Below are 27,631 nucleotides of genomic sequence, written 5' to 3' on the forward strand. Positions count from 1 at the left end.
GGCCCAAATTCAAACTGTGTATGACCGGCCTTAGGAAAGGTAAATACTTCTCAAGTTGTAATTGCTGAGTGTGACCTTGTTGGGGAGATTGCTACCTCACTTCCTGTCCCTGAGACTGTAGGACAATAAAATGAGAGGTGCTGTTGTCACTGGGACAGGAAGACACAAAGTAATAAAACCATGGCACGGGTTCTATCCCATGTCTTGTGGCTTGCTATGGGGGGCACACAGCGGGGGGGGGGGGGGAGTCAGGAGCGCTGGTGGGGGACCCGAGGAGCGGGATTGCTCTGTTCAAAACCTTTGCAAGAGCAGGTAAGTATGACATGTTATTTTTAAAAGAAAAATGTGTTTACAATCCCTTTCGTAATGTATTTTTCACAGGATTTTGACTTTTTTTTTTTTTTTTTTTAAGTTTTAATCACGACATTTTATGTATGATATTGTTACATGTATTGGTGTACTAATGTTTAATTTATCACTGAAAACATACTGAAGGGTAGAGTTACCTTTTATATCAGCTTTAATTTAAGGTACTTAAATGTAGTATGATATAAATGTGACCTCCTCACTTTCTTGTCTCCAGTCTGAGATATGTTATTATTTTCTGTTTTATAGGTATGGGACGTGGAGCTTGAACGATCTGCTGAAGAATGGGCATCTACTTGTTTATGGGAACATGGTCCAGCAAATTTGCTTCCATCCATTGGACAGAACCTTGGGGCTCACTGGGGGAGGTAGGTGATTTGATTCTTAGCAATACCAGATGATGATACAGTATGATATGATAAACTATAACATTATGTTCTTTCCTATATAGATACAGGCCTCCAACCTACCATGTCCAGGCTTGGTATGATGAAGTGAGAGATTACACATTTCCATATCCACAAGAATGTAACCCCTACTGCCCATTTAGGTGTTCAGGACCTGTTTGCACTCACTATACACAGGTAGGGTCATGTTTATTTCATTCCTTTTTTTTTTTTTTTAAGGAGATTTCCATCCTTGGAACAATTTCAGGGAACCCTTTCTTTGGGGGTGTGATTGGCAAAAATTTCACTCTCACCTGTCAACTCTCTTTTAGAACATTTCCTTTAAAGTCCACTGCTTATGTGTACTGAAGAGAGGAAACCATTCCACACATAGTGCAGAGAAGAGCAATTAAACTGATAAGAGGCATGGAGGAGCTCAACTATGAGGCAAGATTAGCTGAACTGAATTTATTCCCTCCCGAGAAGAGGAGATTAAGGGGGCATATAATCAAAATGTATAAATACATAAGTGGTGTATATAGTGAACTTGTTGTAGAGTTATTCACTTTCAGGCCATTGCAGAGGACAAGGGGCACTCTTTACCCTTGGAGAAAGAGATTTAACCTTCACATAAGGAAAGGCTTCTTCGCAGTAAGAGCTGTGAAATTGTGAAATAGTCTCCCTCAAGAGCTGGTTCTGGCCAGCTCGGTAGATTGTTTTAAAAAAGGCCTGGATTCTTTCCTAAATGCACATAATCTAACTTGATATTAATATTTAGAGGTAATAACACCAGGGATGGTTGATCCAAGGAATAGTTGATTGCCTCCCAGAGATCAGGAAGGTCCCCCCCCCCCCCCCACTTGGGGTTTCTTTTGCCTTCCTCTGGATCAACTGTGAGTATAGGATTGTGTATATGGGGGTTTTCAATATCTTTTCTTGGTTGAACTAGATGGACTAGCTCAACCTCACAAACTATGAAACTATACAGGTTGTGTTATTCATTTATTTGTACATTCAAAATATACACTGTACAAATGATTGTAATTTTGAAACTAAACATAATCTACTTAGTCATTTATTGTGTTTGTATTTTCCCATTTAGGTGGTTTGGGCAACGAGTAGCAGAATTGGTTGTGCCATAAACCTGTGTCATAACATGAACGTTTGGGGGCAAATCTGGGCGAAGGCAATATATTTAGTGTGCAATTATTCTCCAAAGTAAGTAAGATTTCATTTTGATTTCTATTGCAAAATCACATAATTTAAAGTACAAATATATTGTGTTGGGTTGTTGGTTGCATTTAATATCATAAATCTCATGAGTGGATTTTGAAAAATGTTAGATTATATTAAATTGAATGCAGAGTTTTTACATGATAATTTCTGAAAATGCAATGTTCTCTCTAGCTGTTTACTTTCAAAAAAAAAAAAAGCAGTGTAAAAATCAGCAAGCAGTGCTCCTAAAGCACCCCTGCCCATTGAAATCAATGGGCAGTGCCGCCGAACCGCCGGCAAAGCATCGCCGCATCGGTTTTTAACCCTTTTTCGGTCGCTAGTGGGGGTTAAAAGCGCCCCGCTAGCGGCCGAAAAGCGCTGCAAAAACTACGGTAAATCGTCGCTAATAATAGCGGCTCTTTACCGCCAACGCCTGGGCGTTGGCAGTTTGAAAGTGCCCTGAGAGTGGCCACTCTGATCTGAATTCTGGAGCAGTGCCACACCATCATAGGAAGCTGTATGGGCATTACTGGCAGGCTCAACAGGTATTTGTAGGACTTTACAAGGGAACTAAAAGAAAACGAAGTGCAGTTGCACTTATGTTCTGCAGCACGTGTTTTTAATGGAAGACCATAATTCTACTTTAAAGCTAAGTGTTGGCCCAAAATTATCCTTCTACCTCTGGCATGCATGAAGAGAAAAGAGTGTCACGCAATTGGTGGTTAAGTCTTTGTCAGACTGAGTCTTTGATCTTCTGCATAACCTGTACTGCAACTGGCATTTGAGAGCTCTGAACACAGAAATGCTCACAGCTGAACTTTTCTGGGTTCATTCAGCCTAAAGGAGATTGGTGAACTGCAGTTCAGTTCTCCTCCCACTCTTCATTATGATTTCTCCTGAAGCAGACCTCGGCTCCTGAAGTGCAAGATGAGTCCCGTGGCTACGAAAAGTGAGCAGGATTTGCAGTGTTCACAAAATCTGCGAGGCAAAACTTCCAGCACCCCCCTTCAAGGGAGAATAATGCAATGAGTGTCAATATGATTTTATATGTGAAAAGGAAGTACATAGGAGCAGTGCTGGACAGCTCTTGGAATCTCTTGCACCAGGGTTAAACGCCCATGTGCATGAACCTTAGACTGGTGTTTTTTGGCCAAATACTTTTTAGGCTTGCAGGATCCATTAAATGTTTTCTCCCTGGCAGCTGGGTAAAGATTGCTGAACTGAGGAATGTGGATAGTATTAAGAAACCACTTCTGACTGTGCAAATTTTACTTTACTGTAGTCAAACTAGAGAAAGATAATATTGCTTTTAGTTACTGCCTTTTGTACATTTGTACTTTTTGTCTTTTTCTTATTCTTATTTCTTGTACAACTGTAGGGTGATACTAAGCTTTAGTTTCTCATTTGTTTTATTAGTTTACCAATGCAAACAATAATGAATTAGCAGTAAAAGCAAATATTGGTTTACATATTGTATTTTTGTTTCTAAAGAGGAAACTGGTGGGGACATGCTCCATATAAACATGGTCGTTCTTGTTCTGCTTGCCCACCCAGCTATGGAGGAGGATGCAGAGACAATCTTTGTTACAGAGGTAAGTTATGTGATATTTAAAGCTGAATTATGTACCCAAGTTTGATTTGCAGTTCCTGTACAGCAGAGCTTAGAGGGAGAAGCAACCAGTTAGGTGTGCTGCAATGCCCATGTGCTAAAAAGCAGCATGCTGAAAGGAGGAGGCAGCAAAGTAGCAGAGATATTAGCTCACGACTCTGCTGCTTCTCCTTCAACTTTTCTCGCCACAGGCTGGGGAGGAAGACACAACTTGTAAGTGTAACATAACTGTGGCAGAGAATAATCCTATCTGCTGCACTGCCAGACAGGACTGTGCTGTGTGGCAGGTCTGTGTAAATTTCAGGAATGTGTGGACAAAAATGCATATCCTTTGGCAAGCTATCATATGTGATATGTATTTCATCTGTGTATATAGCAGTTTGCTTCAATATCAGCTTTGTTTAATCTTTAGAAATATACAGTCATTTTACATGCAATACCTTTCTGCCTACATCATGCAAATTATGATAATAATGATCTGTTATACATAGGGTCAGTTCACAGACGCATTTCAGATAGATGCCACCAGGTGTAATCACAAACTAGTTTCTTGAATCAGTCCAAGATACGAATGGTGAGATGGAGCTGAATACTCTGCCCACCTGCTGTGGCTTTTATGGTGGTCTTGCATTCCACTAGATTTCCCATGTGTTTTGCATTTTAGATTATACAGCAATGGGAACAAAGCTGCATAGCAGCAAGGTCAGAGCCAGGAACTCAGGCATGCAGTTCCACTCACGTTCCAGAAGCCAATTCAGTCTATAAACCCCTACCCATATCTGAAATTCCCGTTTTTGGCAATCTAACCCTTTAATGTCCTGAACCAACATCTTTAGTAAAGAACTGTGCAAAGCATTGATTGCATCTTAACTGTCCACATAACATATCCTCCATGTAATGTCGACAAAACTATTTGAAAAAGTAAACTGTTAATACGGTCTCAATCACAGTTTTACATATGCTTATGAAAGAACAAAACAAAAAATTGGACCCAATTGTTATGCCTACCCTTTTGCTTTAAAAATGAATGAATCCACCTGTGTTCAATTTATTGAGGGTTTGGTGATTCCTGTAGTGAATGTAAACCAGAGCGGTAAATCTAATTGAAGTCTATGGAGGAAGAGAGGACCCTGTTAGTAAATTCTGGTAATTTTTTAGGCTAGTAGGCAAGTCATAGCCAAAAAAGGACATGGGAAGCTGGGCATTTGCAAAGGGTATATGTACCAATGCCTTAAAATTGTACGTGGGTGTTACAGAACAGTGTGATTTTCACAGACTGCTTTAATGGCAGTGCAAATTTTGCAGTGGAAATGGTTTTCCTTTAAGTTATCTTGAAAAACATAGAGCAGGAGAACCCCAATATAATTAAAGTGTTTGTAAAGTTTTTTTTTTTTTGTTTGGTTGTTTTTTTTAAATAACAACCCTGTTATATGTACCTGCTTTGTGCAAGGGTTTTGCACAAAGCGGCCCCTGATCATCCACTTCTGGGGTGCCCAGTCGGCGCTCCTGGCTCCTCCTCTATTGACACAGACAGCAGGACTTGGCCCCGCCCCCCAGCACCCGTGTCACTGGATTTCATTGACAGCAGCGGGAGCCAATTGCTCCTGCTATCAATCTATCCAATGAGGACAGAGACAGCGGCTGGAGCTGCTGGGCTTGTGCTTCGCGCTGGAACGATCATGTTCAGGTAAGAAAAAGGGGGGCTCTGGGGGGGCAGCTGCAGCACAGAAGGTTTTTCATCTTAATACATAGATTGTATTAAGGTGAAAAACCTTGAGACTTTACAACCCCTTTAATTTCAATTCAGACTGCTTTTTCATGCTTGTTTCATCAGGTGGTAATAGGCCAGCTTTGACCGCCAGATAAAAGTTGGCCAGTGGTTCAGTGAGGTCGTCCCTGTTTTTCCTGATGCAAAACTACTGCCACTGACCAATTTCTATAAAACTCTCATTAGGAATTATTAAACTTTGGATTATACAGCAGTGTAAACATTGGCAGATTTAAATGTGCAAGACTAGGTTGTAATGTATGAGAAGAGACACCAAGAACAAGCTTTTTTTTTTTTTTTTTTTTTTTTTTTTTTTCAAGAATTAGGAGACTGCAAATGAGGCAGTGTAAAACTAGCCAGGAGCAGGACAGTTTTGATGAAGAGGACTAGGCCAAAATGTGCTAGAGACATAGGGCACAGGCAGGTGTTTTCACTTAAGAATTATGAGACCGCAGATAGTAAAGCAGGTTTAAAATTGGCCAGTAGCAGAACAGTTTTTATCATAAAGAATAGGCTTAACCCCTAGACGCTGACCATACACATATATGCGGCCACTCGGCGGGTGGGCCTTAATACCAAGCGGTCACATATACAGTATGCGGCTCTGTTAACACTACTTACTATGCTAAGAGTGCACTTCCAGCATGGTAGCTGGTGTGTACCGGAAAACTCCCAATGCATACCAACGATTGGGAGCTTTCCGATCATGTAACCGATGTGACAGCCAATTACAGCGGTCATCACATGACCCGAATGCCCACCTCCCGGCTTTTAAAACCCTTAAAGGACTGGTTGGCGGGAAGGGGTTAACTGGTATATGCTTAACTTCTTCTTTTTTTTTTTCTTTTACAATGAGGATGGGGGGTATGGTGAATGTGAGGTGGTTTTGGTAAATACCATTCTTATACTTTCTTTCCTTTCAATCGATGCAGCAGAGTGCTGTGAACAAATGGGAGCTCTAAGTATAGATAGCCTGCTGCACTTTGAACACTTTAAACAGAAAAAGGCTCTAATAACATAACCTAAAAAAAAACACTATACCCCCAAAGAAAATGAAAACCCCAAAATACTAGTCCCTGAAACAAAAGTAAGCTTGTTTTTTTTTTTGTTTTTTTTTTTGTTTTTTATAAAGAACCCTTGCAACAAGAAAAGTTTGCTATGAATGGGACAGCAGCTGCCATTAAATCAACTCTGTGTGCATTATAGTTAAAAAAATCATTGCAGTGAATTTGCACATAAATTTATCATTACCACTCATTTTGAACCTGCAAGATTAGCTGTAAATCCTTGGTCAAGGTGAATTTGAACTTCATCCCTGCTGAGTTTAAAAAAAGAAGTCTGCTCCAATGAACTAATAGTAGCTTTCCTGTTCGTGACAGTCGTGATAATTTAGTGAAGGGGTTGGCAGAGATGCAGCATAGTTCAGCTTTCTTGACAAGCAACTTATATTCTTAGGGCCCATGCACACTCTGCTTAAAAAAATGCCAGGGTGTTTAGTGTCTTTTTTTTCTTCCAGAAAACTACTCCTTTTTTTTTTTTTGCCTGTAAATGCTAAACCCACAACAGTGAAAGAAGTCTGTATATGCAGTAAAGCATGCTTGTTATACTCACTGAGGAACCTAAGGGGTTGATCCTGCGCATTGTGTAAAAAGGCTGTCTGATCCTGTTTTCTCTGATCCTCCTCTTTTTCCATTGTCTCCAATCCATCTCCTGATAAGACAGAGCCTTTGGAGTCACTCTGCACATGCTCAGTCTGGTGTGTATTGCTAGAGAGGTATTTTTTTTTGTTTTTGTTTTTTGATTTTTTTGGGGGAGTGTACATGTGATCAACACTGGGCCAATCAGCATTGTCCAGACAGGTCAGGAGTCCTGCAGCCTCATAGGACAGTCAGAGTAGAATGAAAACTCCTCCTACAAGCTTTAACCAGACACTGATAGTCACAAGTCTGCTCTATACTGCTGATGAGAAAAGGTATTGGGCAGTTTATAGTTACTAAAATAATTGCGTTTCCATGTTCTGTGTACGGTGGGAGACCAGATAATAGTGAATGCAGGGTCCTTGGTTTAGTAACACTTTAAAATATGCCTCTAAACATCCAAATGTGCATGTACATATAGGATAACATTGAGTTGCTTCTACATGCAAAATGAAAAACTCCTCCTGTAGAAGCAGCATTTTTTAAGCCAGTGTGCATGGAGCCTTCCTTTTTAGTTTTAGGACTTCAGTAAAAAGTGGTTTCAACCCTGTCAGACTTATATATATATATATATATATATATATATATATATATATATATATATATATATATATATATATATATATATATATATATATATATATATATATATATATATATATATATATATATATATATATATATATATATATATATATATATACACGGCCATGCATGTCCCATTGCGGAGATTTCAATACTTGTCCTGTAGACCCAACGGCAAATGACATAATATTTCTTCAATGTGAAGGGAACTTCCTCTTAGACAGTTGTCACCAGAACAGGTGTCCCAATGGAAACATATCTGTTTATTCCTGTTCTGGGAAACAATCAAATACTGGGATTTTCCTGTCACTGTTTGTCCCAGTAACAATGATCAGCAGGCAAATAAAGAGGGTGAATCTACCTAGCATGGATAAAGGCAGTAATAAAAACTTTACAAGGGTTCCAACACTTCTAGCACTATCCAAAACTAAAAAAAAATCCATAGCTTAATATGTACTTTAAGAGGTTAAAAATGGATATATGTGGGATAAGAAGCCGACCCAGTACTTTAGATGTGAATATGGCTGCATATAGCCTCAGCCAGCGCTGCTCCGGCCACTCCCCCCGACATGTGTCCAACCCGCTTGCCAGGGCTTGGTCACGTAGTGTGACCAAGCCCCCGAAGGCGGGGGCGAAACATGTCAGGGGGCGTGACTGGAGCAACGCTGGCTGAAGCTATACACAGCCATATTCACATCTGAAGCACTGGGTCAGTTTTGAGCGGCGTCTTGCTCCACATATGCCCACGCTTCTGAATTTGTGCCTGACGCCTGCTCCCACTTTCTGAATACCGGTAGGGACACTTGTTATCTTCCAGCTTTGAGCAGTGCTCCAAGTCTACATGTGATCACAGATCAAAAAACGGATTATATTTGGAAAAGCTGTAAATGGCTCCAGCTTAAAAACTGCATAAGCTGTGTCTGTGTTTTTTTTTTTTTTTTTTTTTTTTTTTATCTGAAGGTCTTTACCACTTCCATATCACCAAATTCCAGCATTCCTCTCCTACATGTGTAAGTCATCATATTTTTGCTAGAAAATTACTCAGATCCCCTAAATATTATTTATATTTTCTTAGCAGAGAATAGGGAATAAAATGACCATTTTTTATGTCACAAGGTATTTGCGCAGCAATTTTCAAATGTGTTTTTTTTGGGGGAAAAAAACAATTTCATGAATTTAAAAAAAACCCATAAAGTTAGCCCAATTTTGTATACTGTGAAAGATCATGTTACACCGAGGAAATGGATACCTAACATATCAAGCTTTAAAATTACACACACTCGTGGAATGGTGCCAAACTTTGGTATCTTTTTTAAAATCTTTATAGGTTATGCTTTAACATTTTTTTACAGGTAACCAGTTTAGAGTTAGAGGAGGTCTTGTGCTAGAATTATTGCTCTCGCTCGAATGTTTGCGGCCATACCTCACATGTGTGGTTTGAAGGTTGTTTACATATGTGGAAGTGACCTACATATGCGTTCGCTTCTGCATGCGAGGGAAGGGAGCACTATCTCTCTCTATCTATCTATCTATCTATCTATCTATCTATCATTTTTTTATTGTTTGTTGTGTTTACATTTTTTTTTTTTTTTTATCACTTTCCTGTACACATCCCTTGTAATAGGAATAGTGCATGACAGGTCTATAAGTCCCCACATCTCTCCTCTAGGCTGGAAAGCATGAGATCAAAAAAAAAAAAAGAAATTATCTTAGGCTTTCCAGCCGAACACACAGTAGTGTTTGCAACTGCCAGGGCTGTATGTGACGCCATAATGTCTCTCCCGGCCTCAGAGTTAGAGATGACTAGGGACCATCTGGTCCTCGGTCAGCTCTATGGTAAACCTCCGCCGCTCGCGGATTCCTTCTTCGGCTCGCCGATCGCATGGACAAGCCGGTAGAAGCATCGGAGTGGGGGGTAGGGTGGGCGGTGGGGTATACGTCCCCTCTCGCCACCTGTAAAAACAGTCAAGTGGCTGAATTGCCCCTATGATTGTTTTTAAGTTGCAGGGAATCGCCGGCTGAAAAAGATGATATCTGAATGATGCCTGTAGCTGCAGCCATCATTCAGATATCCCCACTGAAAGCCCAGGACGTCATATGACGTACTGCGGTGTGGAAGTAAAGTCTTTTTTTGACTTGTACCTACAGGTAAGCCTATAATAAAGCTTACCTGTAGGTACAGTGAATATCTCCTAAACCTGCATGGTTTAGGGGATATTCACGCTGCATACAGCTGGTGATGTCACTAGCACATGCGCTCTGAAGGGACGGCATACCCGTGCCGTCCTTTCAGAGCTTGATGCCACATGCGCACGGGCATGATGACATTGTGGCACGGCCAATCAGACAGCCGGAGGACGTGAACCCGAAAGAAAGACCAGGTGAAGATGGAAGTGACTTCGGTGATGACAGTGCACCGCTGGAAGGCTTTGTTCTAAGGTAAGTATTTCATAATGTGCTAGTATGCGATGCAATTTTCTTACAGGGTTCAGCAAAAAAAAAAAATCCAGTTTACTACCGCTTTAAATACATCCAGGTTATTCATCTAACATTTATAGCTATACACAAAATTATAACTTGGCAAAAAAAGGCTTCTTGAGAAAGGAGTTAATTTGAGATTTCTGTGTACTCATGAAAACATTGGCCCATATTGGCCAAATTTGAGCAGGGTCACCATTCATATTGAAAATGAATACGCACACTGTTAGGATAATTTTATCCAATAGCCAGACTATAAAAATAACCTGTAGGGTATTGTTTTTCTAAATAGCCTGGCACTCCGCTGTGGATAATAATATTTACCTATTGCTGTGAAAGGGCTATGTATTTGATATATCTGTGCATTCATAGGGAATAATCCATATTTTGTAAGACATTTCTGCACTGGAGTCATGCCTCCTAACACAAGGATTAATGGCCATCTTGATGTCCCCTGGAGAAATAGTTTGGTGGTCTCCAGTGAACCAGAGTCTTCTTTTTTAAACCACAACTAGTAATTAGGTTGAGATTTACACAGTTGGCAGCCGTGCAGGGAAGATGCTTATTACTGGTCTCAGGAAGGCTTGTTCCTGGAGATCAAACAAGGTCACTTCATATAGAATGTACTTCTGGGCCCGTAACCATCCTACAAGTACAGCAGACAAGGAGCATCTAGGGCTAATTCAGAAAATACATTTAAAGGAATGCCTTTTTATTTTTGATAATGTCAGATTTTTATTTAACTTTTTTTTTTTTTTTTTTTTTTTTTTTTTCCAGAAGGTTCAGAATTTCACTATCCTATACCTGGACCGGAGGAAGAGACAAATGAAATTGAGAGGCAGCGATCCAAAGCTATTGATACCACCTCACAGAGCAGAGCAAGAACTAATTCCCCAACCTCTTCAACCAGGCCTGATGCTTATGATAGCAATGAAGTGGTCAGCACAGAGCAAATGTGTAAGAAAAGCATGTTTTGTGTATTTCTAAAGGAAATGTAGAGTGTTTCGTATTTTAAAGTGGTTGTAAACCTTTACATATACTCATTGAAGCAACTAGCCTCAGGTGAAGCAAATCCTTCTACATAAGTTATACCTGTTTTTCTGTAGCACTCCCTCCTCTACAGTCATTTAAAGTCCAAAATGTACACAGCATTTCCTAGCTACAGAAGGCAGGGGGTGGGGGATCTGATATCACACACTGCACAACACAAAGCACAGAGCTCAGTGTAGTCTGAGACCTGAGTGGAGGAAATGGATATGCCCCCCCCCCCTTTACAGTCTCCTAGGGAAACATGCACAGCTAATGCTGTCAACAACCCGCTGCGTGCTCTTGGGGGGTGGTGCGCGCTGTCTCCTGGGTGTGTCTGGTGTCAGCATAGACTGTCAGAAGTGACTCATGCAGATAGCAAAGGAATGAGAGACAGGACAGAAATCACACTCAGTGATTTGGATAGAGGCAAGTACACACTATAGAAGGATATGCTTTCTTTCTTCATTTCAGAGGTTTATAACCACTTTAATACATTCAGGACTAAAAGTTAAATATTTGTATATATTATTTGCCAAGTAAATATGAGTAGTTGTTATTGCTTACAACAAGCCGGCCATACACTAGCAGATTTTTGAACAAACAAAATTCTAAGTACATTCAATGACTTGAAGAATGTAGTTCAAAAGTACTTCAAAAATTTGTTTGGTTCGTTCCAACATCGAATGTTAAAAGCAAACAAAAACCGCATGCGCTGTTAGAAATGTATTCATTTGGGAAATTTTTTTTTAACCTGTTCTTTTGAATTCTCCCACCAACACCGACAAACACAAATGTCGATTTGGCCCTACAAAAGATTAGAAAATCAAATGAATGTTCTTAAAACGAAAGATTTCAAACAAAATTTTACTATGGCCAGCCAATTTTTAATTTTCTTTGCAGTTCTTTATTTCTTTGCTGTAAAGAGTGAAGTTTGATTACCTGCTGCTCAGGTCTATTCGGGGGTACAAAGATAAATGAGTTAGATGGAGGGTTGCACTAGTAGTAGTAGTAGTAGTAGTAGTTTTTCTGCCTGGAGTTTGGCTTTTAGTATTCTTCTGTAAGCCCAGATCAGCTTGGTCACTAATCTCTGGTCTACTGTTCATGATGGCCAGGGCTCGCAGGACATCCGCTGATACTGGACATTAATCCTGACCAATGCTGGACCTCAAATTGGTGAGTTTTTAGGGGACCGTGCCTGAGAGAACTGCAATTTATTTTTTACCTAGAGAGTCAGGCTTTAAATGAACCAGGACATTTGCAACTCTGCTGTAAAATGTTTACATTGATAGTTTTATAAAAAGGCTGGAGTTCCACTTTAGGCGCCCATAATTTTGATGCATGTAAATAATGTTTTGCTTGGAATTTTACAGCTCAAATTGTGTCTTGTGAAGTACGACTGAGGGACCAGTGTAAAGGGACAACGTGCAACAGGTAATCAGTCGGCTACTAGCAATCTATTTATCAGAAAAGATCTATCCTTGCAAGCATATTCTGGCACCCAAATATTAATGTTGATGAGGTTTTCATTTGACTGATTCTTTTTTTTTTGTACCATTTATACAATAGAATTAAACTTAAAGTGATACTAAACATACATTATTTAAGTTACATTGTCCCTTCTATTTCTGTATGTGGATGATGGCACTGTAATTATTTTAATAAAACAAAACATCTAAATACTTTCTTCCTAATCAATATACAGCTGTCACATGACCCAGATCTTTCCCAGCCTGTCTGCAGGGAGACATGAGCAGCAGGAGCTTCTAGTCCTCTATTGCTGGTTCAACATAAAATAACTGAATATAGAGTAAAAACAAATAATATCAATAAACTGTTTTAATTGGTCATGCAAATATATATTTGAAATCAAAACTTTATTATTTTTTTGGCAATATCATGGTGTGGGCAGATTTTTTCCAGTCAGTCTGTGTCATGCCCCTCCAACCTGTGTCTTGCAATAAGAGGGAGGTGAAGCCTCCATTAAACTACATGTAATATCCTACCCCCATTGTGTTTTTTGTTTAATAGGTGTTTATTTAAATTTTGTATAAACACAGACTAATAAACATTGAATAGAGCCACCACACTAACATACATTACAGTTTTTGTACGTAGAATGAGTAGATGTTCAGCACCAAGGTTAAACCTGAGTATTAGCACATCCCTGGACCCAATACAAGTGCAATATGGGGGTATCAACACTCTTTTGCCAAATGTTATAGGTGCCGAACCCCAGAACACATTTGCATTGCCCCAGTCCCCCCAAAAATACCACAATAGAGGACTGAAATAATGAACCCAGACAGTTAAAAGACCTCGCCCCAAAGCGACTCGGAGGCATCCAACCATGATTGCCATATCTTACTGAATTTCTTGGGGCATGGCCCCCACAGTCATAGGATTCCATCCTATGACTGAATATATTGGAGATGAAGTGCTTGGTGTATTGAAGTGTAGAAATGCTTACCACACCAGGATACTATGAGCAGCACATTACATTAAAAGACCACGATGTGCAGCATCCAATGTGTGTACTTTCCTTCCTGCCACGTATAAGGATTACTCTTCATAACAAGGCCTGTTTAGGTTTTTCCACACTTTTGTTTTCAGAGTCTGAATGGTCAAATAGATTTAAAAATAGGAAACACTGTAACAAAGCCTGTTACCATGTTTACAATTGGTGCCAATCCGATTGTGGGAATCTCAAGGAATCCCATATTCTAGTTACGAAAAAGAATTCCCATGGGATTCTTTTATTTAGCATGTTTCTGCAGAGACTGAAATGTGCGAGAGGTTGACTCCAACCAACTTAAAGTATTTGCTACCCTAAAAAAGAATGGATTCTGTTCCCTTAAAGCATGTTATATAGCAAGGTGCTTGTGGTGTGTAATTTGGCCCTTTTCTATCACCTGAAATACCTGGCTAATCCTGCCTGGTTCTGCCCTCCCCTCTGTAAACTGACCACAATTTGGCTGCTGAGCCCCGACATCGTGGTCAGTTTACGTGCCTCCATCATCCGCAGCTTTCCTCTGCCCCCCCCCGCCTCTCAGCTTCTGACAGTGCCAATCACTCCCCTCCTGTTGCAATAATAACTATACTATATTCATGCCATCCCCTCTGTTAAATAAAAATACTATATGTGTTCCAGTGTCTGTGCACAATATGATGATTTCTACCTTATATCAGAGCATCTCCTGGTGCTCGTGTGACTGCTTGGCTCTCTCTCCTCCTTCTCCTGGCTGACATCAGTGGGGGTTCTTGGCCCCTCCCGCTGTAGCTGTCAGCCTGGGAGAGGAGAGAGGCGAGGAGTCACGCGAGTGCTGGGAGACGCGCTGATATAAGGTAGAAATCTGCATTTTTTTTTTTTATATAGCTCAGACACTGGGGCATATATTGTTGTTTAACAGAGGGGTGACATGAATATACTATAGTGGCTTTTCAACCACTTTAACTAAAGGCATTTTTTTTTTCTTTTTTCTTTTAGTTTTGAATAGAGTGAGGAGGGATTAGAACACTCGTCATGCTTCTATTGCTGTCTGTGCTCCCATTAGAGAGATTCACCCTCTCTATTTGTCATGCTTACCATTATCATCGAAAGTAAAATTAAAAGAAAATCCCACAATTCGGGATGTCCCTAGAACAAGTATAGAGAGGAAATGTTCCAATAGGGACACTAGTTCTGGTGACCCTGCCAAAAATCAGAGATTCCCTTACATTGGAGGGCTTTCCTCTCACTTCCTGTTTGGCTACGGGACAGGACATGTAGGGAAATCTAGCCAATGGGACACAGATGGCAAAAAAAAAAACTGACATGGGTTGTAAGCCTCCCTTACTCTATCCAAAATGAAGAACAAGTTTTGTATTTAGTTCTACTTTAACCCTAAGTGGGTTTCTTCAAGGGAAAGGAGAGGCAACTCTAAATGGGGAAGGTTTGGAAGGTTTTTTTAAAGGTGACCTAGAGCCAAACAGGAGTGCAGATCATTCTGCATTCCTGTGACCCGTTTTCAGCCAACAGCGCGTTAAGTCCTGCTGTCGCCTGACGTCACAGAGCCGGTACAGGCACTAAAAAGATCCCGACTGGCAACTGGCTCAGCCTCTCACCAATCTGCCAAGAGCCTGAACCAGCTGCTCTCACCCTCTCGCTGGAGGGGCAGAGCAAAGAGCCGGTGACCAACAGTCCTAGCTCTCTGCTCAAAACGGAGGGGGTATCTGAGCGATCAGCAATGTTTGATCACTCAGTTCTTACCGCAGAGGCGGCGGGGACAGATGCAGCATCGGATCGATGCTGCATCCAGATGAGCATAAGGTGTGTGTGTGGTGTTTTTTTTTTTTTTTTTTTTTTTTTTTTCTTTTTTTTGCAAAGCCCATACTTCTCTTTTTAAATAGTTTTTAATACTAGCAGGATTTTTTTTAATTGGAATTTATTTTGAAAATGGAGAGTTGGCAAACTGTAGACCCTTCAATTCTTTACCTCCTCTCAGGAATAGAAGATCTGGTGTTTTGTGAAGATCTAATTTGGGTGGCCAACCCCCTCTTGATCCCTTCCATTGATGTTAAAGGCCATATAAACTAAAATCAATCTAGAAAAGAGCTCCCATGTTTGTATCTTTTTTTCACTGGGGATAACAGTCCATTGGCTGAAGTGTCGGCAAAATGCAAAATTGATAATCACCCGTACGGTCTAGTTTGCATCTAGGTTTAGAGCAGGACTTGAACCATTAATACTTAATATGGATAAAAATTCAAAATGTCAGCATTGTATACTGTGCAAATAAACTGCTGATCAGTGTGATCTTATACTGTAGAAGTGATAAGGTACATTTTGTGGTGTTTGAATTCACAGATATGAATGTTCAGCTGGCTGTTTGGAGAACACAGCGAAAGTAATAGGAAGTGTACATTATGAGATGGTAAGTAGGTCTTTTTACAATTTTTTTTTTTTTGGATAGAAGAGGGAACATTTAAAACCGCTGTAAGATTTTTGTTTTGTTGTCTGTCCTGTTTGGGGGACCTTCTCTTCACTTCCTCTACTGAAAGCACAAAAGAGGTTTCTTTCAGACAGGTACAAATGCTTACCGCTCTCTGAAAAGCGAACCACGGTGGATCGCTTTGCAGAGGGCAGCATAGCAACATCTGATTTTTTTTTTTTTTTTTCCTTTTCATTTTTTATTACCAAGGGAGATTTGGTAGTAAAAAATCACACTGCAACCATGAGCCAAGCACTTAAACTCAATGGGCAAGTTTGAAAGGTGGTGCCGCTTGTCAAACTCTGCAACCCAAGTAGAAAAAAATGCAGCAGTCACAAAGCAAAGCATTGTCGCTGCGGCATGTGTACAACCTTGTCAGTCTGTAACGATACATTTGGGTGAGCGACCAGGGGAGGTAAAATCACAGCTCAGCCACCTGTGTGAGGGATAATGTTAGTTGTCTCTGGAACAGATGTCGATTTCCTTCCACCTCCTGTTCCTGTTAAGAGGCAGGTGTTAGCCTTTGTATTACCTATCAATAATTACTTTAACAGATTTTAATCATTTGTAAAACTGACAATACATGTTTATAAGTGATCTGTACAGCTATGCCTTTCTATACGTGTAAAGCCATCACTATAAGGCCCCTTTCATACGTTTTTCAGGCAGACATGATCGAAGCCTCCATTGCTCTCTATGGAGCTGCCATAGGCGTGCGCACAGGGTGTGCCAGGTATGCCTGGGCACACCCTAATCACCCCGTGTGGTGCATATTTCCAATGTTTAGTCCACTGATATTTCACCAAATTAAAAAAAAAATCTATTTTTTTTCTCCTAAAAAAATAAAATAATATTGTAACTGCCCTACTGACACCACCAATATCTGCCCTTATGACACCATTCACTGCTCTACTGACACCTTTCCTATATATACACATTCGCACACACACATATATGTTTGAGCTTTGGGGTGCACACCCTAATGCAATAGGCTGCGCACACCTATGGGAGCTGCCGATGTCGGACAGCCGGCAACATCTGAACTGATCCTGTGCGCTAAGAACAGACGGATGGAGATCCATTCCCCATCCATCTAGCGGATCGAATGACAGTCAGATAGAAAGTAACAGGTGCTCTGTTTCCATCTGACCACCACATGGAGAACAGCGGGCTGTGTCTGTGTCTGCTCTACATCTGCAGGGCAGACACAGACCTGTCATCCCCTTGATCAGCAGGGATCAGTGGAGAGATCCCTCGCTGAGCAAGGTGATCCGCTGGTGGGATCCGCCCCGCGTGAAAGGGGCCTTAAGAGTTGTTTTTAACTGCATAGCCTACCATCAGATATATTGATACATTATGGAGGCAAATTATAAAAACTGAAGCAGACAGAATTTAGAGAAGCTTTGAATGGCAACAGATCAGTTTATTCATCATCTTTAGTTAAGCTTTGAAAATGAAGGATAGAAACTTATTGGTTGTCATGCACATAGAGGGAATTTATTAAAACTGAAGTAGACAGAATCTGGAGTAGCTGTGTAAGTTTAAGGCTGGCCATAGATGAGTCATTTATTTATTTTTTTTTGTTCAACCAGTGGGGAGGAATGACTAGATTCTCCCTTCCACCTAATTGAGGTGGATGGGGAAATGTAGTTATTACTTCCCACTAAGCTATTGCATTCTGACAGCAAGGAGACTTCCCTGACACAATACACTGATCCTCACGGCAGGCTATATCCAGCAGCACTGATTGAGTAGGGAACATCTGACAGTGTAGTTGTAGAGAAATCAATCGGTATGCTGGCTTAATACTTAGGCCCCTTTCACAAGGGGCGGAATCCGTCCAAGCGGATGCACCTGTTCAGAAGGGGATCTCTCCGCTGATCCCTGCTGAGCAGGCAGATGACCGGTCTGTGTCTGCTCCTCTATGCAGAGTGGGCACAGCCCGGTGCTCTCTATGGGGCGGTCGGATGGAAAAGGACTCCATGTCCAATCTGCCAGATGGATGGCGAACATATGACCTTCCATCCGTTTTTAATGGAACGGATCGGATGCAGGCGGGTGACAGCGCTGTCCGCTGACATCCGCCGCCCTATAGGGAACAATGGGTGGTCCGATCAGGTCCCCCTGAAAAAATGGACAGGCGGACCTGATCAGCCTGCTGGTGTGCAAGGGGCCTTACAGGTATGTATTACCTCTCCAAGAGGGCATGGTACTTCCTCTGACAATGCCCTTTGCTTCTCTCTCCAAAAGGACCAGGCCATCTTTGTTCAGACATTAGCATCACATCCTGATATAACTATATAAATCCTGGTGCCTATGCAGCTGACATACAGTATGTCTGACATAGATCACCCCCATGCTGTAGCCTGCCACCTTGTGACTTGCTCCAAAGTTAAAATGTTAGTCTGATCAATGGGGAGAAAAGACTGAGGAATTGCTTCCTCCTGCCTGCAGCAGACCAGCACAGCCTATCACTAGAGCTCAATTACTAATTTTTAATGCTACAAAATGGAGCTTTTCTAAAAAAAAAAAAAAAAAAAAAAAAAAATGGTACAGTTGCTGTATATCGTGACATGCCAGGAATGTATTGATGACGCCTTAAGGGGCCATTTTAATAATAGTGATCTCTGCAAATGTTATAGTTTGTCACATTGATACATTTAGTGAGACTTTTTCTGTTGCAGCAATCAAGTATTTGCAGGGCAGCCATACATGCTGGGATAATAGACAATAATGGAGGATGGGTGGATGTCACAAGACAAGGAAGAAGAAATTATTTCATCAAATCCTATAGAAATGGAATTCAGTCAATTGGGTGAGCCATGTCAGACACTCCTCTAATTCAACAAAACAAATAACAGGATAGATTACAGTGGTGCATGTGACAACATATGTTACAATTTAATCATATAAACTTTTTTTTTTTTTTTTTCTTTTTATCCTACAGCAAATATCAGTCTGCAAACACATTCACAATTTCCAAAGTATCCTGTGAGTATTTTATCTTGTTTAAACATTGTTCTGTTCTGTATGCTGCGTAATATGTGTAAGCTAAATAGTTACATATAATCATGTGTTTTCTAGTTCAGGCTGTGACGTGTGAAACAACCGTAGAACAAATGTGCCCTTTTCAGGCTCCAGCGTCACATTGTCCCAGGTGAGTTTAATTCATTATTACATTAATACTCTAATAGAAAACTCTGCCTTGTACTCTTTTCCTCATAGAAACATTAAAGTGGAGTTCCACCCAAAAGTGGAAGCTCTGCTTATCTGACTCTCCCCCCCCCCCCCTCCGGTGCCCCCCCTCCGGTGCCATATTTTGGAGAGCGGGTACCTGTCCCCACTTCCGAGAGATCGTGCAGCGATCACTCGGAAGTTCAGCCCCCCACCGCCGGGCCATTCAGAAAGCGCAATGTGCTTCGCGCATGCACAGTAGGGAACCCTTACTACGAAGGGCGGCAGTAGCACCCGAGAGCCTATGGAAACATTGGCTGGAGTGCCAACATTTACCAGGACAGGTAAATGTTCTGATATTAGAAGTCAGCAGCTACAGTATTTGTTTGTTTTTTTTTTCCTTTAAAATAACTTACATGGCATACTTGCCTGCTCTGTGCAATGGTTTTGCACAGAGTAGCCCCAGTCCTCCTCCTCTTTTGGGGTCCCCCCGTCGGCGCCCCTGGCTCCTTCTCTTTGGAAAGTGCCCCTAAGGAAGCGGCTCACTCCTGAGCCGCCTTGTCTGTGTCAGTTGACACTGACAGGGTGGTTGGCCCCTGCCTCCTGCTCTATCATCACAGAGTTTGATTGACTATCAATCTGTCCAGTGAGCAGGGACCGAGCCGGGAGAGACGCTGCTCTCATGCACAGCGATGCTGGGTTGAGGCTCAGGTAAGTATAAGCAGGGACTGGGGAGTCAAATGCAGAAGGGTTTTTTTTTTTTTTTTTTTTTTACCTTATTGCATAAACTGCATTAACCATTTCAGCCCCGGACCATTTGGCTGGCAAAAGACCAGAGCACTTTTTGCACTGCGCCGCTTTAACTGACAATTGCGCAGTCGTGTGACGTGGCTCCCAAACAAAATTGACATCCTATTTTCCCCACAAATAGAGCTTTCTTTTGGTGGTATTTTGTTTTTATTTTTGCTCTATAAACAAAAAACATTTTCTTCCTCAGTTTAGGCCGATACGTATTCTTCTACATATTTTTGGTAAAAAAAAATCGCGATAAGTGTTTATTGATTGGTTTGCGCAAAAGTTATAGCGGGATAGGGGATAGTCTAATGGCATTTTTATTAAGAATTTTTTTTTTTTTTTTACTAGTAATGGCGGAGATCAGCGATTTTTATCGTGACTGCGTCATTATGGCGGACAGATCGAACAGTTTTGGCGCTATTTTGTGACCATTCACATTTATACAGCGATTAGAGAGATTAAAAATGCAATGATTTCGGTGTAAATGTGACTTACAGTGAAGGGGTTAACTACTAGGTGGTGCTGTAGGGGTCGATCATGGCCATCCTCGCAGACATTGAGTCCGCAGGACCCGCGATCACACTCACGGAGTTCGTGTCGGGAGCGCGCAAGCCGCTTCTTAAAGGGCAACGTACAGGTATGTTAATATGTCTGTACATGCCCTTCTACCGACGTATATCGGCGTGAGCCAGTCGGCAAGCAGTTAAGGTTTAAAAAAAAAACAAAAAACCTTAAGGCTTTAGAACAACTTTAAACCCAACTGCATTCTTATTTTTAGGGCTCACTAAGACATGCAGCCAAAGGGCTGTAAAATAGGTGGTTGAGCTATGATTTTACCATCCCCTGACTGGCCACCTATCCTAATACAGAAGCCGGACAAGGTTACTTTGTGAGTGTGGCAAAAATCCTACCCCCTGCTGCTAAATGTGACCTATTTAAGTGAACGGGGTCACATTGTGACTGCCCTGCAACCTTGTGCAGTGCATACTGGTGCGATGGGATGGTGTAGGCTTTTTAGGGTTAAAACGGCTGATGAGAAGGCATCATAATGACCTCCAGCTGGCTGTCAACAACCCTATGAAAACCAATCAAGCACAGATTGGTTTTCAGAGGGTTGGCAAGGGATGCTGCCAGTGTAAATGATCCCTAAGGCTCCATGCACACTGGGCTTAAAAAAAAAATGCCAGTTCCTTTGGCAGAAAAAAACTCAAATGTAACCACTTCAGCCCCGGAAGATTTGGCTGCTCAATGACCATTTTTTGCGATTCGGCACTGCGTCGCTTTAACTGACAATTGCACGGGCGTGCAACGCTGTACCCAAACAAAATTGATGTCCTTTTTTTTTTTTTCCCCACAAATAGAGCTTTCTTTTGGTGGTATTTGATCATCTCTGCGTTTTTTTTTTTTTTTTTTTTTTTTTTTATTATTATTTTTGCGATATAAACAAAAAAAGTGACAATCTTCAAAATTTGCTATGATAAATATCCCCAAAATATTTTTAAAAAAGCTAATTTTTTTTTATCAGTTTAGGCTAATATGTATTCTTCTACATATTTTTGATAATAAAAATTGCAATAAGCGTATATTGATTGGTTTGCGCAAAAGTTATATCGTCTACAAAATTGGGGATAGATTTATGGCATTTATATATTTTTTTTTACTAGTAATGGCAGTGATCTGCAATTTTTATCGTTACTTTGACATTATGGCGGACACATTGGACACTTTTGACACATTTTTGGGATGATTGACAGTTATACAGCGATCACTGCTATAAAATGCACTGATTTCTGTATAAATGTCACTGGCAGGGAAGGGGATCACTAGGGGGCGATCAAGGGGTTAACTGTGTTCCCTGACTGTGTGTTCTAGCTGTAGGGGGAGGGGACTGACTAGAGGGGATGACAGATCATGGTTCATAGCTATTAGGAACTCACGATCCGTCTCACCTCACAGAACAGAACTGAGTGACAGAACACATCCCTGTTCTGCCACTCGTGCCCAGCAGTCAACGTGACCGTCGCCCACAAACATCGGCACCCCCGCAGTGCCGCACGCGTGCCTGCTATCCCGCTTAAAGGAGCCGACGTATAGCTACGATGGCTCGCGGGATCGTGCCGACCTGCCGCAGTATAATGACGGCGGCTGGTCGGCAATTGGTTAACGTTTTTGTACACCGTTTAGGAGAGTTTTGTGGGTTTTCTTCTGCCAGAAAGCTCCAATCAGAAACTCAAACCAGAAGGTTTTCTTTTTTCTACCTCTAAATGTTGAGCTCAAAATATGCCTGTAATGGTCCTAATGTGTATGGACACCTAGGAAAACATTGAGCTGCTTCTACAGGCAAAACACAATACTCCAGTAGAAGGAACTTTTTTTTAAGCCAGAGTGCATGGGCCCTTAATGTTCTTGATGCATTCCAGGTGAAATGAAAGGGAAAACTAACACAATCTCGTTGGTTTAGTTTTAAAGCCGCTACAGCTATAGTAAATCAGTCTGTCTCTCACCATACTGCAGAAATAGACTGCTACTCTATGTGAGAGCAGTGGTCTGTCTGAAGTGGTCTGCCATGCCTCCTGCTAAGTCAGAGCTAAAGCTCTCTAATCAGAAAGCTTAATCTGATTCTACATTCATGAATATTTTTTCTAACAACAGTTCTTCTTAAATGAAAATTATACCGTGGCTGTGTTTGTTTGTCTTTTAAACGTCTCCCACTGTTTTCACGCTTCATTTGTGTCCTGTGCGTGCTCCTGATTCTCCGCTAATGCACCTCACTGGTTCTAGTGTAGCACAAGCTGTACCCATTATTCCTGGTCGTGTGCTTCACTCTATGTGTACAACAATTCCTATGGTTCTCCAGGCTATGTCCAGGTACTGTGCATGTGCCAAAAAAAAAAAATTACAAATGCCGGCTTCTCCCACCCTACTCCTCCGCCTACAACAAGCTCCAAGGCAATGAAAGAAAGAGAGGGAGACAGAAAATTGGCTATTATAAAAGACTGCTGTCAAGTGATGTTACCCAGCTGGTCCAGATGCTGGATTGATCCAGGGCTTTACAGTGAACATCCATCCAGATGCCCAGACTGGCAGCTGGCTCACCCCTCTGTGAGCTTCTGGGAAACTGAGCCAGCCCCCCCGCCCCTTCCACAGCCCAACGCTCCAGTGAGTGCTAGAGGGGGAGAGTAGAGAGCCGGCGACTGATAGTCACCAATCTCTGCTTGGAGCAGAGGGGAGAACTAAATGATTAGTGGTGTTTGATCACTCAGTTCTCAGTGCAGAGCCAGCAGGGGCCACATGCGGCATCTGGCCGATGCTGCATCCACCAAGGTGAGTATAAATGTTTTTTGTGGAAACCCCATACTTCTTTTTTTAACCAGGCCATACATTTACTAATATCCAATTGACTTGAGATGCATGTATATATACTTGCTTGAATTTTACAAGTGGGTTCATTGGTATGCATGGAAAACATTCCTAACGCTGCTTTCACAATAAATATTGGTCTACTGGAAAGTCCTTCCACGCTGGTGGGCTTTTCCGACAGCATCCTTCTAAGGATACTTATTATGGTCTGAGATTGCCATGATGTTCATGGACCAGTCCACAGATGCTCTTATTTTTGTTCTGCAGCAGTAGGTAGCTCTGAGAGGAACCTGCTATCAGATGGGTTGGATTTTTTTCAGCCAAGCGCTAAGCTCTTGGGTGACCTGAGAGAATTGGGGTTCCCACATGTTAGTTTTGTAATTTGAAAGTCCAGTTATTCTTTGTCCTACCAGATTTCAGAAATCTATATCCTTTAGTCTCAATTCTCAGGACAGCTACCATTTTTCTGTACCCTGCAACGCTGGCATACCAAATTCTAGCGGCTCTTGCTGGCCTGCACCATTTTACTGGCTCCATGAGTGACATGGACATATGATATTAAGTATCAGCTGCATATATTGTTGTTGAAGTATAGGACTGTGTCATGGAGAGCCCAAGAGCGTGTTGTTGCTGATGCTGAATAAGGGCGTCAGCACTGTCACAAGTTTGTGGTTGAAAATTTTTATTTTAGCCACATTCATTTTCCAGGTAATTTAAATTACTCTTATCCAGCTTCCGTTCATATGGCTCTCCATGTTCCATGGCCTATACTGTTGTCTTACCATTCTAACACAATCAAAGGTAGTATGTGTAGATTTATTGCGCTTCTAAATGTTGCATGTACTTTATGGTTTTTGGTTCACCACCACCCCCTTCCATCCTGAAAGCAAAGGTAATATTTGATCATTTATTTCCAAATGTTTTACATCATTCATTAGCTGCCATTTTTCTTATGATGATGATCTGGTGCATTCTTGCTCTTCAAATTCCTAGAATAGACAGCATTGCCCTACTTTTAACCTTTAGGTGTAGCTTGAAGAGAAGAAAACTATATCTTCCTGTCAATTCCAGTAAATTCAAGCAAGACTTATGGGAAGGATGTTAGTGCTAATTTTGAAATATAATTACTGAATGACGTCATTAGTCATTCCAAAAGGAAAATGATCAGTGCTGATTGAAGGAAGGATGGGACATAGACCTTACAACACTTAACTGCAGCTGTTGATGAACAGATTCTTCCATAATATAACATGTTTTTCTGTGACAGCTGAAGTGTTACCTAAAAATTACTTTACTTCAGCTGTGAAAATTTTAGATGACGAAGGTTGAAAAACATAATGTATGCTAACGGTAGACCTGTCATTACCTGAAAATTATTAAACTGGATACTTGGACAAATAGGGGGGTTCTTGTAAAGTTGTGTCTCCTGTACGTGTTTTGCCCCATTACAGTAATAGACCGCTTCTGTCACCTCTAATGCCTGTATTTTGTTCCAGACAGTGATGGGCCAATGTCACCATCACTATTAATTTTATTAGCATTTCCTGGTGTTGGACTGCTCATCATGTGCTTTATTGATTCCTGGACTGATGAGCAGAGATATACAATCAGTTATATCTTGAGGGCCTCAAATTCATATCTTAATTATGTATGGCCTCAGCCTGTATAAGACCATTGTGTACAGCAAGCATTTACAAAGCATTTACTTTTAGCTTGGGGATGTTAAGCACACATGTGGATTGGTGACTATCACTTTTAACAATCTGCTAGGAGGATTCAGCAGACTTTCAACAAGTTTTAAGTAGTGCAGAAAGTTTTCTGGAAGTCTTCTAAGAGCTTGTTTAATGTGACGGTCAGATCTAAACTTACGGAAAGTTTTGCAAAAGCTTGCTTGTATACACAGTTCTTATGCATGTACAGGTTTAAAAGACTTTAGCGGAGTAAAGTATGCATTTGCATATTGCACATATTCTATATGGGTATGGTAAAAATTGATAGAGAAACATTTAATAAAGGGATAATTATCCCAGCATATATAAATCTTTTTGAGCCATTATGGTGGAAAAGGTATGTGTAGACAGATGAAAGAAAATAGCCTGTAGTTTGCTGTTAATAGCAGTAAAAAAAAAAAAAGGCCAAGTATCTAATATTTAATGAAATGTTTATTTTTTTTCACGGTCTTAATGAGACATTCAGGGCAAAGTGACACGGTCTGCGCAAAGCCCACCCACCAACCACTATATACTCCTCTGTTCTGTTCTCTCCTGCTGCTGTTCCCGCCACCACCTAAATACCCAGTGTAGGCTGGAGTCTGAGCCAATACTGGGTATCAGTTGGAGTACAGATGTTACCCCTCTGTCATGTAACAGTTTTCGGGGCAAGTGATTGGCCACTAGGCCCAACCAATCCATTGTGGGAAGCATTGAGTATTTTGCAGTGGCAACCACAGAATAAGCTCTGGACAACCAATTTATAAATAGGTTTGGTGGGCTTTACACAGACATTGTCCCTTTTCTTCCACCCCCTGAGTGCAGCCTGCGGTGTATAATACCTACCCTCCTACCTGTTCCAGCAATCTTTGGCGCCATTAAGACAAAGCGAGGCTGCAACACCGCTCCAGGTGATACAATAGTTTTACTGAATATCTGGTGCTGGTCCAGTCCGTGAACTGAAAGACTGTCAAAGTATGTGCAAAAGAGGTCACTGCACTCCAATCTTCAGAAGTATAAATGCTTTATTTGTAAAAATCCACGCATAACATCACTAGGCAACGATACAGCAGGACTGTAGCAAGAAGGTTAACATGTTTCATGAACCAAATCGCTTAATCATAATCTCTGGCACCATACAGCCTTTCTTCTGAAGACATACCCACCTACTTCTTCTCTTGGTGCCCTCCTTGTCCTTTAATAAATCACTAGCTAAACACATTTGACAGTATGTGCTGTAGTGTCATAACCTGTTTCACTGCAAGAATTATGGGGGGAGTAGGCATGGTGTAAAATTGTAGCACCTGCTTGTCTGGGAATCTACACTGCCCCTGGAGGCCATTGGAGGACAGTGAACTCATATTCATATTCAAGAAACCAGTGGTGAGATGATCTGAGCTTTGTGACATGGTGCATTATCCTGCTGGAAGGAGCCATCAGAAGATGGGTACACTGTAGTCATAAAGAGATGGACATGGTCAGCAACAATACTCAGGTAGGCCGTGGCGTTTAAACAATGCTCAATTGGTACTAAGGGGCCCAAAGTGTGGCAAAAACATATCCCCCACACCATTACACCACCACCATGAGGCCTGAACCTCTGAGGCTGGGTTCGCACTTGAGCACGCAGTGACTCACAGCAGAAGTCCGGTGCGTCTCCATTCACCATTTCAGGTCAGATTTCAGCCTGAATTTTGGGCTGAATTCGGACCTGAAACCGACCAAAAGTCGCACCGGGCTCTGGTGCAATTCGCACCGGAGCCGCTGCGGAGATGTGTGAATCGGCTTCATAGAGAGCCGGTCACAATCTCCTGCTATGCAAATTGGATGCGGTTAAATCCGCATCCAATTCACAATAATGTCTGCCCAGCCTAATACCAGGCAGAATAGATTCATGTTGTTTATGCCAAATTCTGACACTAACATCTGAATGTTGCAGCTGAAATTGAGACTTATCAGACCAGGCAACATTTTTCTAATCTTCTATTGTCCAATTTTGGTGAGCCAGTGTGAATTGTAGCCTCAGTTTCCTGTTCTTAGATGACCGTAGTGGCACACAGTGGGGTCTTCTGCTGCTGTAGCTATCTGCTTCAAGGTTCGATGTGTTGTGCATTCAGAGATGGTATTCTGCATACCTTGGTTATAATGAGTGGTTATTTGAGTTACTGTTGCCTTTTTATCAACTCAAACCAGTCTGCCCATTCTCCTCTAAAATCAAGGCATTTTTGTCCGCACAATTGCTGCTTACTGGATATTTTCTCTTTTTTTGGACCATTCTCTGTAAACCCTAGAGTTGGTTGTGCATGAAAATCTCAGTAGATCATCAGCTTCTTAAATATACTCAGACCAGCCATCTGAGACAAACGACCCTGTCGCGTTCAAAGTCACTTAAATCCTCTTCTCTTCCCCATTCTGATGCTCGGTTTAAACTTCAGCAAGTCATCTTTACCACGTCTAGATGCCTAAATGCATTGAGTTGCTGCCACGTTGATT

The 27,631-nt window shown here is 41.4% G+C and overlaps 1 protein-coding gene across 2 annotated transcripts in view; it reads left to right on the top strand.

The window, feature by feature from the left end:
* Nucleotides 1-27,631, top strand: part of CRISPLD1 (cysteine rich secretory protein LCCL domain containing 1) — a 108,052-nt gene that overhangs the window by 52,048 nt on the left and 28,373 nt on the right. Inside the window, exons 3-12 of one of the 2 annotated variants that reach the window (XM_073631823.1) lie at nt 616-734; nt 818-950; nt 1,855-1,970; nt 3,459-3,559; nt 10,885-11,061; nt 12,504-12,564; nt 15,977-16,043; nt 18,785-18,915; nt 19,048-19,091; nt 19,185-19,257. In XM_073631823.1, the coding sequence (XP_073487924.1) occupies nt 616-734; nt 818-950; nt 1,855-1,970; nt 3,459-3,559; nt 10,885-11,061; nt 12,504-12,564; nt 15,977-16,043; nt 18,785-18,915; nt 19,048-19,091; nt 19,185-19,257 (1,022 nt within the window). Of the gene's footprint in view, nt 1-615; nt 735-817; nt 951-1,854; nt 1,971-3,458; nt 3,560-10,881; nt 11,062-12,503; nt 12,565-15,976; nt 16,044-18,784; nt 18,916-19,047; nt 19,092-19,184; nt 19,258-27,631 lie in introns of both variants that reach the window. The other variant, XM_073631822.1, reaches the window with a different exon arrangement.

The sequence above is a fragment of the Aquarana catesbeiana genome, linkage group LG05 (genome assembly GCF_042186555.1).
Source record: "Aquarana catesbeiana isolate 2022-GZ linkage group LG05, ASM4218655v1, whole genome shotgun sequence".
In the NCBI taxonomy this organism is placed as follows: Eukaryota; Metazoa; Chordata; class Amphibia; order Anura; family Ranidae; genus Aquarana; species Aquarana catesbeiana.